Below are 12,500 nucleotides of genomic sequence, written 5' to 3' on the forward strand. Positions count from 1 at the left end.
CCACATCATGGAATGATCTTCCTCTGTCTCTAAGATCTTCAAGCTCGGCAGCAATTTTATATAAACGTCTGAAGTACATATCTTTTCACTAAATTTTTACTTGATTGTATTTTCCCCCCTCCATTTTGATCTGACTTACGTAGTTATGTAATTATTATGTTAATTGTGTGCAACGTCTGTTGACTTTAAAAAGAGCAGTGACATCAGCCGATACTCTAGTCATTTGACAAGACATCTGAATAAGTTAGTCAGGGATTTTGTTTCATTTGTTTAGTTATTTAAAGTTTTGGCACTTACGTGAACATTTTGAATTAATTTATCTTTAATAAAAATAAAATTTAAGCCATACCAACTTATGTTTCATTCGGTTTTATTCTTCTTTAATGAATATCATTTTTTTTTTCTCTAACTATTTTAATAAACTGCCGTACAATCTTTGATGAACCAACCATGCCCATACAAGCAATACGAACCAACATGTGAGTGAACGTACTCCTTTTCCGCTTAATAATGGGCTTTTGGAGTCTAAATAGTTTGTCTTCTAATAATACCACACTTTTTTAATCGTACAAAAATAACATTCTATACATTTTGGACTATTTGAAACACTCCATCAATGTCTTAATAGTGTCTCAACTAAATAAAACTGTCAATTTAAAGCTGCACCAGACACACTTTTAAGAATATGATATAACATTTGAACTTCTTGTTTCAATGATTAAAATGAAAGGATTTCTAATAAATGTTCAGATGCTCGCGCCCATTCTCTCCATAAATTTTTTCCAGGTCTCTTGTCATTTCATCCAGTTGAGTCATACGTTGCATGATAGGGCTGGGACATTCAGGGGGAGATGGAGATGGAGATGGAGTGTAATAATCTTCATTTTCTACTTCCATTATTGCCTTCTTTGAATGTGAGAGTATGTGTCTGAAATATAACATGGAAGAAAAATATCATATTTTATTCTGTTCGCCTAAAATAGTGGAAATAATTAGAGTTAGATTACAAATCTATTCTTTTGACCCAAATAGGCATGGCTATTTTTATTTTAAAAGTTCTTTTTGTGTTAAGCTATCAAAGTCAAGGTCAGTAAGTGCTAAGTCCCAGGTTTGAGAGGTGTGCCAAATAGAGCATCATTTTAATCGATCGAAATTTGAAGGGCGAGTTTTCCAGCCAATTTTTAAAATCTGTTTCTTTTTTCGAGTACGGCAGTTAACTGGTTAATAAATAAAACAAGTTCTCTCAATGAAGGTATTTTGTAAAACTCAAATACTATAAATAAGCATGAAATTCTTTTGTTTTTTGTTTTTGTTTTTGTTTTGTTGGTTTAGCGCTATATATACCGGACTACTTCACTTCAACTATCGATGAGAGACGTATTATTAGAATTTCTGCCAACAAATCCACGGTATTATAATATTCTCCTGATAATGAAACACAAAATATAGGTAGACCAACACATGCTCTACCAGTCAACCCCAACAATGATTAAAACAACCTGCCAAACTCTGAAATAGTGGCCTGCAGGTTAAAAATTTTGGCAAGAAAACTTGTCCTTCAAATATCGAGAGATTAAAAGGACCCTCATCCTGGTAAAAACTCTCAAACCTGGGACTTTGATTAACCTGATCCTCATCTTGTAAAAAACTTGCAAACCTGAGACTTCTTGACAAGTTAAGGGTCGAGGGAGTCACATATTTGAGAGTTTTCGACAAGATGAAAGTCATTTTAATCGATCGATATTTGAAGGACGAGATGTCTGGCCAAAATCTAAAAATATTGGGGGTTTTTTTGGGTATTTTTCAGAGTTCGGCAGAAAACAGAAATTCAAACCTTAACACCCGAAATTTCATTGAGACGCAGCACAAGATAGAAGCGAATGGCCTGCTTTCACCACAGACATAGGGACAATCAAACTGTAACGTCAGACGACCTTTTGGCAAAGGATACTAAGTCACTAAGCTAACACTGCATATGATGTAAAGATTTTTCTTATATGAATAAGACTCCACTTCTCAAGCCCATTGGGAAAGTTGTCTACATGGTATATCTACAAAACAAACCAAACGAGAGTGCACAGGAGTGAGCCGCAGCCAAGTGCCATAAAATGAAAAGAAAAATTAAAGCACATTTCTTGCTAAAATAGACATACAACAACAACAACAACAACAACAACAACCGCCCCCCCCCCCAAAAAAAAAAACAAAAAAAAAACAAAAAAAAACACAAAAAACAAAAGCCCCCCCCCCCCCCCCCCCCCCAAAAAAAAAACAAAAACAAATACCCAGCCAGAAACCAACCACTAAACACACGAAACACTTGGAGTGGGTGGTCGAAATGACTAGGCAATGCTTAAACCATCTGACAATGTTGACCCATGATTTCAGTCGATCCCCAGTTAATTAATTAATTAATTTATTTATTTATTTATTTATTTATTTATTTATTTATTTATTTATCTATTAATCACTTTTGATTATTGATTTTTATGCATTTTTCTATCTGCATAGTCTGGTACTGTAGTAGATGCATCTTTTCAGATTATATATATATATATATATATATATATATATATATATATATATATATATATATATATATTTATTTATTTAGTTGTTTTTTTAAAATATATTTATTTATTTATCTATTTAATTTATTATTTATTTTTTTATATTATTATTATTTTATTTTTTTTTTGTTGTTTTTTTTTTTTTGTTAGAATCTTAATACAAAGTTATACAGGTACGTATGCATAATAGAATATTCTAACCTTAAGGCATCAATGAGTTGCGAGATGTCCAAAATAAGTATGAAGACAAACACAATAACAATCATTGCAATCCCCGAAGTGCCCACAGCAATGGCAGAGGGGCGATAATCCATTATTGTTTGCTCGACTCTTGACCTAGTCACCGCTCCCGGCGTTTCCACTTCATGGTTATCTGCAATAGCAATTAAAAAGAAATTTCAATAAATAAATAAATACATAAGCTAACAAATATTTTTTATTGTTATTAGCTTTGTGAACTTACTAAGTTCACGAAGGTTATTAGTTATCGTTATCAGCGTTATTATGGCATCGCTACTTTAGTTGATTCCCTTGTTATTTCTCTTGACGATGATAATGATAATGGTGATGATGATGATGATGATGAGGACGAGGAGGAGGAGGAGCAGGAGGAGGAGGAGCAGGAAGAAATGACAAGGGTGATGATAATGATGATGATGATGATGATGATGATGATGATGATGATGATGATGATGATGATGATGGTGGTGGTGGTGGTGGTGGTGGTGGTGGTGGTGATAAGGATGATGATGGCGGTTTGAGTAACACATAAACAAAGTTGATTATTTATAAAGTGCACTATCCACTACACTTGTAAGATGAGATATGACGCCCCAGAGGCGATTTACATTTTTCCCCCATTCGGCAGAGACAAAGCTGTAAATGACCAGGTAGTCGTTTTACACTCGATTTTGGTGAGAGTAAAGAGCTTTTTCTAAATTTTCGACTTTATGCCGCTCAGAGCTACAAGACTAAAATAGCGTTGTGATAGTACTCGTAATACACACAAAAAAAAAAAAATGGTTATACCTGACATAGTCTCGCAAATCCACGGAAAAGACCGTTGATCTTCTTTACATTCATTGGTGATGTTAAATCGATATTTAGCAATGTCTCCTTGGTTGTTTTCTTTCCAAAAACGAATGGTTGCACAGGTCATCCTTGTGTCCGCAGATCCACCCTTAGGGAGTTGAACGAAAGGTGCTGTCCAGAACGTGAATATTAGGAGAGAGCTGTCGTCAGAGGTGTTCGTAGTGGTTAAACTCGGGTTATTAGGGGCCGCTTTGAAAAACACAAAGAACTTTATCAAAGTTTGAAAAAGAAGTTTTAATTGGAAAGAAGAAAAAGGGTGTGTTGGGCATAGATGAGAATAAGTCAATATAATTCAATTTTTAACATTTCAATCTTTCATTCTGTAATATTCACCGACAAAACTCAGTTTTTCCCAATTAGGCCAGACAACTTTTACTTTAAATATCGATCAATCAAGATGACCCAAACATGTCCAAAAGTATCCAACCTGAGACTTCAATAATCATCTATAATGCGCAGATTAATTCATTTCATGAGCAACCTGTAATATTATTCTTTTCTTCAAGATAAACAAACTCAATAAGAACAATCGCCTCGGGAGAAAATAAGTTTTTAAAAAAAATAACGGATTTCTAAGTGTGAACAGCTATTTATCTCCTTTTTTCATTATTGTACCAACGTTTCCTTTAATTTCCATTCATTATCTAGAAGTCCGATAAATATTTGGACCTGAACCAGGAACCACCTATGTATGACCTAAAGCTTAGCATAGATATTCATGGGTAAAACAATCGACGAAGACAAAAGTCTTCGTTTTTACGCCGCTCATAACTGCAAGAACAACAGTCAAAAGTTTAATTTTGTTAATGTAGGTTACTCTCTCTCTCTCTCTCTCTCTCTCTCTCTCTCTCTATATATATATATATATATATATATATATATATATATATATATATATATATCTCACACACACACACACTCTCTCTCTCTCTAACTCACACACACATTCACACAAACACACACACATACACACACACAAATCTTATTTCTCTATTCGTAAATTCAACTTCAAATACATTAACAAAATAAATAATGACTAATTTCATAGGATATTCTAATAGGAAAATGATTATCTCACTTTCATGATAAACAAAAACAAACAAAAATAATAAAAACAAACAAACAAAACATAGATATGCAGCTATTTATTTATGTGTGTTTGACATTTACTAAGTTTAAAGATTAAATCATGGCCTACGCATAAAAGTACCTTTTAAATTACTATCTTGAACATTATAAGTCAACTTCAATTTTTTAAAAGATAAGTGAGAGAGAAAATAAATCAATATTGAAAATAAGAAAGAAAAATCAAAATCCATATAGCTATATTATATATCATGACAAGTGAGATAAGAGATAAAGTATCATATTTTGAAAGTAGGTATTTAAATGATGCACAAGAATATATTTTGTTTACGATTGGTTGGTTTTCCTTAAGTACTTATGACCAATTATTTTGATGATAAATGAAGATGTTAGATTTCATAAATTTTCCTAAGAAGAAAAATTCTGATCACAATCGGGAAATCATTGACCTTGGAGAAAGACTTGGTAAACTGGATATCTTGCTCTCGGGCCAATACATTTCTGACATTGGTGAAAATTGTTTTACTTACCGGTAACACAGGGAAAATAACTTGCCCTTTTTCGTCTGCTACCACTATCACTGCTACTGCTACTACCACCACCTCCATCTCCTCCACCACCACCTCCACCATTACCAACACCATCATTAGGTGGTGATGTTGAGGTAGTACTGCAAATAACCTCCTCACTTCCAGGGGTATCAACCAGTGGATCTGCCGTTGTTTGGATCACACTTTAAGATTGAAATGGTTGGGTGGAAAGGCCCGGGGGGGGGGGGGGGGGGGGGGGGGGGGGGGAGAGAGAAAAGTTGAGAATTAGTTTTCTTAAGTAGTCGTTATGAGCCGTGGTCCACGAATTTGTCTAATCTATACCGATTTCCGTACCAAACAACGGACAGGAACAATTGTTTGCTGCTACTCATTGAATAGGAAACGTTGCACTTACATCCAGAAAAAAGAGTGGTTTAACAGGGGCATCTCGCATTACGTATCTGATGACATGGTCATTCTCATTATGCGTAAAAATGGTGCCGCCATGCAATTTTTATAAGGGTCATGGGAATGTTTACATTGTGACATCCAATCAAAAATGCTCACAGCCGTAGCCTACCATTTTTAAGTATAATGAGAGCGATCATGTGATAGAAACGTGATGGGTGATACGTATTATCTGCTAAACCTCTCCACTATATTAATAGCCTCTGTGTGTGCGTGTGTGTGTGTGTGTGTGTATGTGTGTGTGTGTAATATAACTACTGTCAGCGATCTTAAAGTTATTGCTTAAATTGTATAACTTTATAATTTAAAGTAGCATTATACAGCGGGTTGAACCTAGCGCAAACAATAGAAATGCATTGTCTAATTATAATGTGTAGAAAAAGGGACGGAACAGCATGTAGAACTTCAGGTGCGTTGAAGACAACTATGCCATTATCGAGCACGCTAATTTCCCAGATTTTTTAAAAGGAGGCCCTGATTACACCTTTGCTTAAAAAGGAAAAACATTGATTTCGATTTTTTTTTTAACCCAAAAAAACTACATGCTTGTATCCAATTCAAACTTCATTTCAAAGGTTTTTGAGAAGCATTTTGTCAAACGACTGAGGCAATATTTTATAAATAACAATATATATATGTACGCAACACATATCAATCCGCATATTAAACCATGCTACAGCACCGAAACTGCTCTTCTTGTCCACAATGATCTGATCACCCTTTTTAGAGCACAGTAGCTATGCTGAACTACTCTTCCTAGATTTAAGTGCGCTTTCGATTCTTTTTGATCACACGATACACTTGGACCGAATGAAGGATTCTTTTGGAGTCCCTGGTATATCGCTCAAGTGGTCGTCTTTTTGTCTATTATTTGAAGAATCATAATAAACAATTGTCCATTATAAATGGGATATCTTCGACACAAATCACTCTTAATTTCCGTGTACCACAGTGATCCATTTGGGTGCATTCCTGTTTACACCACAATCCTACAGCAGCAGTCACTGCCTATACGCTGATGAGACACAGTTATTATATTTCCCAATTTCTTCCTCCAAATTAACTTCAATGAAAACAAAAATCTCTAACTGCGTCGCTCCATCAAACTCTGGATGACCCAAAACAAACTAAAATTTAACGATGTTAAGACTGGACTCATATTTTTGAAGAAAAAGGTAGAAGACCGTACTTTCAGAATTCTTGATTTGTGACTGTCGTTTGTAGATCTTTAGTTGTAAAAAAACCCTTGGTTTTATTTTGATTAATATTTAGATATGAAATATCAAATAATAATGATGATGATGATGATGATGATGATAATAATAATAATAATAATAATAATAATAATAATAATAATAATAATAATAATAATAATAATAATAATAATAATAAAGTTTACTTGTATAGCGCCCAATCCCGTTGACAAAACAGCTCTAGGCGCACAAAATTGTAAAACATCATAATAAACATTTTTGTACACACACCCATTTATACAAGCGCGCACAAACATACCCTCACAACGACACACGCATTCACAAAAACGTGCGTATAATGCATACAGCGACGAAAAATAGCTGTTAACATGAATTATTGAATAACAATCAAATCAGGACATCTAACAATAATGGCGGACGAAGGGAGATTATAATATGTCATTAGAATTCTGATGTAACAAATGTATATCTTACAAAACATAGGATGTTTTATTTAATCTAGAGAGCTTCTCATAAGACGAGATTTTAATTTCTTTTTAAAAGATGACTGGGAATCCACAACCCAGCTCCTAACACTGAATAGTAAAGAATTCCAGACAGTGGGAGCAGAATGAATAAATGCACGATCTTAAAGAACGCAAGGGAGTGTGAATATTTATCACATTTGATATAATATAGGCAGGAGAATAACAAACCCTGTCAAAATTTACATTCCCTATTAAAGATTATCAGTCATATCCGCAAAAAATGCTTATTTAGTCACTTTTTTTTCTAGCAGGCTAGACGATTGCAAATGTATTCTCTTCAGGTTTCCAGAGAGCTCGGTAGTGAGACTGCAATTGTCACAAAACAGGGTAACACGAATTGTCACTCAAACAAAAAAAGAACGAGCTTATTACGCCCGCTTTGGAATCTCTTCATTGGTTGGCCGTGGAGAGGAGAGTTGATTATAAACTAGCATGTCTTACCTTTAAATGTCTTCACAACACTGCTCCCGACTATCTAAAATCACTCATTACTGTTCATGTTCCAAGTCGCCCATTCAGGTCTTCTAATTCAATAGCTTTTACGAAAAAAAAGTCCATAAAACCAAATGTTCTGAGCGATTTTTGCATTTTCCGCTCCGGTTACTTGGAACCAACCAATTATTATCATTATTATTATTATTATTATTATTATTATTATTATTATTATTATTATTATTATTATTATTATTATTATTATCATTATCATTATTATTATCATTATTATTATTATTATTATTATTATTATTATTATTATTATTATTATTATTATCATTATTATTATTATTACAACTACCGCCACTCACATAGGTTTGGTGATATACATAAACACATATTCTGCAATATTTTCTATGGCCTCATCAGATCTCAGCAATGCAAGAGTCCCATTCAAGGTCTGGCACATCTCATTGGCCATAGTGAAGGACCCAACACAGTCGACGACCAAATGGTAGGTGTAAGGTCCTTTGTCAAAAGAAAATACAGGAGGACAGTCTGGGTGGACAAGAGTTATTATTTTGTTATCGTCATTATGGTTAAAATTTTTATCATGTTTTTTTTTCCGGTTTCATTGGGGGGGGGGGGGGGGTTATTTATCTATTCCACATTCTGTAGGATATTGAAAAAAAAAGGGGGGGGGGGGGGGTGGGGGGTGGGATTAAGTATGATGTCTGAATCAAGATAAAACTAATGTGTTTTTCCATATTTTTTTTCCACATTGACACCGGAGTACGATATTTTAAATATTCTTAGAAATTTGTTTGAGTTCAAAGTTAATTTTACAAATCATCGTATATTAATAAGATTTGGCTTATTTGACTGGAGTCCAAGATTGTATTGTTTACAAGTATAACTACTGTACTGATGTGCCACTTTTATATCGATGGAACGAAATTGACGTCACTCAATTTTTTAATATTGTTTTTAGCTAGTCATTTTAACATTTGATCTCACTAAATTCTATCAATCAGATGATAAACATTTAAAATTACACATATTGTTGTGAGTATTTTAGCTAAACGCAAAGCATCAATAAGTAAAACAGCATTTATAGTTCGTTTCAAAACCTAAGCGCGCGCCTTTCGATTTGCCTTTTTGAAACGTGTATGAATTCGATTGAAACTTGGCCACGCCGCTTCGATTACAAAAATGAAATAAAAACTGAACCCCCCCCCCCCCCCCCCCCCCCAAAAAAAAAAAAAAAAAAGAACAAAAAAAAAAAAAAGAACAAAGCAAAAAACAAAACAAAAACAAAACAAACAAAAACAAAACAAACAAACCTGTAATGAAGTGATTATTTTGAGAAAAATAATCAATTCATGAGTAGTTTTTCTTATTAACACAAATATTAAAAAAAAAAACTCAGGAAAAAACTGAATCACTCTTTGTTCAAAGCTTACGCAGCTTTGCAGAACCGCAGAACGGGGATACTTTGCACACATTTCAACTTCTGAGCTAAATATTTTGAAAATATCATCACCAAACCACAACTCTGTTCTTGCTTTGCCACAATATTTGTGGTTTTATTAGTCATGTCAATACCTGAAAGTTAAACAAAACTTTATTGAAAAAATGTGTTAAAAACTGGAAAAAATAAAATTCTAAATTGAGGTTACGTTGCACGGTATTCAAGCTGCCCTCTAAAGCACATTTAATTCGGTCACATTGAAAAGGGAACGTCGGAAAAATGAAAGATAATAAAAAAATTCAGCATAAAAGTTAATATTATTTAACTAAGAACACTTAAAATCGACCAACAACGAAAATCGTTTCACAATGTGTGGGTTGCGTTGTTTTCGGCGATCTTTTTGGTAGATGGAAGCCACTCATCATCTTTGGTCCCAATCAATGATTCAGAGTCTGAATCTGAATAGTCTTCATTCTCAACAGTGTTATAAAGTCTGAGGGTTTTTAAAGGCAGGTTTGATGGTGAGAGAAGTGGCAGAAACAGGACGTTCTTTACAATAATAGACTTGCCAGGCTCCACATTGAGTCGCTTTTACAATTTATAGTACCTGTACGTGTTGTTTGTTTCTGACATGAGTTGTACTTAAAGGAGTGCAAGTGGTACTGCAATGGAGCAGGAAAAATGCTTCTGGGTGTGTCAGTTTCAGATTCAAGGAAAGAGTAGTAATCTGGAAACTTTTTCAGAACAGAATCTAGATGTCATGCTGACTTTCTCCGCCAACTTGGCCAAACGTTTTTGAAATAATATACTCTTGTTGAGTGGTGTTGCCATTGGTTTTTTTTTTCATTTCATATTATTGTACAATGTTCTGAGGGATATATTGTGTCGTTTCAGAACGTCTTTCACACTGTTATGTTTGCACCCGGGATCGATCTCATTCCTTTGCTTGTGAAGTGAGTGCTCTACAAATTGCGCTATCGGGACCCCCCCCCCACACACATCTTGGTGATTACTTCTCACTAAATTATATCAATCACGTTATGGTGCGTCTCATGTTACTGTAGAACGCGCTTAAGTCTCAATGGGAAATTAGCTTAAGGCGACTATGAGTTGTATTTTTCAAACATGTTGCTATGCTATCTTGTGTTGACAAGGCCTCTCTGTCCTCCTATGAATACTACTCACCATGTTTATATATAAACATATGGCAGGCCGCAAATCGGCACTTGCTATTCTTCAAACAATGCAGGGTTGATTGTGTGAGAAACATTCGGGGCCGAAAAATAGCAAGGCATAGTGCAGGTTACTGTACTGTGTAAGTCAGTAAACGGGTGACCAAAATCCTTGCATAGAGAAGGCAGATCTATGTACTGACAGTCCGATCTAAAAGAGACCAGTAAAAATCATAGAACAGAAAAGGCAGATCTGTGTCCCGATAATGTGTAACAAAGAGAAGGCCGAAACTGTGTTATACAATATTTCGTGCTGGCCCGTTTGGTGACAAATTAAATATAACTTAGAGAAGGCCAAAACTGTGTTATAAAAATATTAAATGCTAGCCGGTTCGGTGCCATATTATTAAAAAGCGACGTATGTCGTAATATCACATCTCCATGAAAGAGTGTGATAATAATATTAGGTGCCTGTTTAGAACTTGTTCGGTCAAATATCTATCCAGACATAAAAGGATAGTGCAAAGTCTTGTGCATAAAATATATTTGAGAAGCATAGTTGTTCTCAATATCTGTTGGGCCGTGTTCGGTACAGAGTGAAGAAGTATCTTCACTACACATCTTCTTCACGAAACGTCAGATCAACACTGCTACAAGAAAACAAGAGAAAACTTGAAACAACAACAAGACACGATTTGTTTGTGTGTATTGTATTGTCTTTACATGTAACTGAATTTGTACGTTTAGATTGGCAAAACCTTTTCATTTGATTTCTGACATTTTCTTCTTTTTGAATAAAGTTATAATTCAATTAAATCAACAGACTTGTTTAGTAATTTAAAGCTATACTTTTGTGGGGGACCGTTTGTAATATAATTACTCATATTGTGGTTGGAAATATATTTATATTATAATGTCATAAAACCAATGACAGTACGTTAGTCTATATCCAATGTAGCGGAGAATGTGCGGTTTTGTTTTTTGTTGTTGTTTTTTTATGTTGTTTAAAAAAAATTGTTGTTGTTTTTAAAAGAATAAACGCATAGCATCGATTTTTTTTAAATAGATAAAAATATAGTCACCAGGCTGTGGAGCACTAGTGTCATGGGCCATCACTTTGAGAATGGTACACTTCTGAAAATAAGTAACATACGTCATTGCAGTAAACTTCTCTTAATCTTCTGTGATTAAATGTAAACAGCCAATTTAGAGGAATTTGCTATTTCACAATAACCGATAATAAATTAGTATCACATTAAAAAATGTTTATAGATCTAAGACCGCATGCAAAGTATTACGCAAATCTGTCTCACGGTTGATAAGAAATTGAGTAAAACGTGCGTGCTGGAGTTTTGAAACGAACTGTAATTTCAGACATTGCATCTACTTACATTTTATATTCATCGGAAGACCATTCGAATCACGATTTTGATTAAAGACAAATTCACTCATACTAAGCGAAATCATTCAGAGCGATGAGGCTATTTTTAAGATATCAAAATTGAAAATAGTTATGTTAGATTTTGAGGTAGCAACCTAACAAGCATTAACAATTAATTAAAAATGTATAATTATCCGTGCAGCTATGTGGGCTTGTGGTATGACACTCGCTTTCGGATCGCAAGGTCCTGGGTTCGAGCCTCGCTCGGCGCATTGTTGAGTCCTTGGAAAAGACTCTTTACTCACATTCTATCAACGTACTCAGGTGTAAAATGAGCACCTGGCCGTCAACAGCGTTGTCTCTATCGGAAAAATTATAACATCGCCTAACAGGCGTCATGTCTCTTTCTACATGTTACGTGTTGCTGTCGGTCAAAGATTTCTTGTAAAGCTATTTGAGCACATTTAGTGGGTATTGCACTAAGCTCTATCAAAATCGGTATTATTAACATGAAAAACAAAAGAAGAAGAAGAAGAAGAAGAAGAAGAAGAAGAAGA

The 12,500-nt window shown here is 34.4% G+C and overlaps 1 protein-coding gene across 2 annotated transcripts in view; it reads right to left on the reverse strand.

The window, feature by feature from the left end:
* Window positions 1–364: 364 nt before the first annotated feature.
* The window catches only part of LOC144963694 (uncharacterized), a 14,914-nt gene continuing 2,778 nt past the window's right edge, over window positions 365–12,500 (reverse strand). Inside the window, exons 3-7 of one of the 2 annotated variants that reach the window (XM_078897645.1) lie at window positions 8,291–8,477; window positions 5,279–5,481; window positions 3,600–3,851; window positions 2,772–2,943; window positions 365–928 (exon numbers count right to left, since the gene is read on the reverse strand). In XM_078897645.1, the coding sequence (XP_078753771.1) occupies window positions 736–928; window positions 2,772–2,943; window positions 3,600–3,851; window positions 5,279–5,481; window positions 8,291–8,477 (1,007 nt within the window). In that variant the 3' untranslated portion in view covers window positions 365–735. Of the gene's footprint in view, window positions 929–2,771; window positions 2,944–3,599; window positions 3,852–5,278; window positions 5,482–5,693; window positions 5,800–8,290; window positions 8,478–12,500 lie in introns of those variants that run through there. The other variant, XM_078897646.1, reaches the window with a different exon arrangement.

The sequence above is a fragment of the Berghia stephanieae genome, chromosome 2 (genome assembly GCF_034508935.2).
Source record: "Berghia stephanieae isolate SIO BIC M18660-M18661 chromosome 2, UCSD_Bste_1.3, whole genome shotgun sequence".
Classification (NCBI taxonomy): Eukaryota; Metazoa; Mollusca; class Gastropoda; order Nudibranchia; family Aeolidiidae; genus Berghia; species Berghia stephanieae.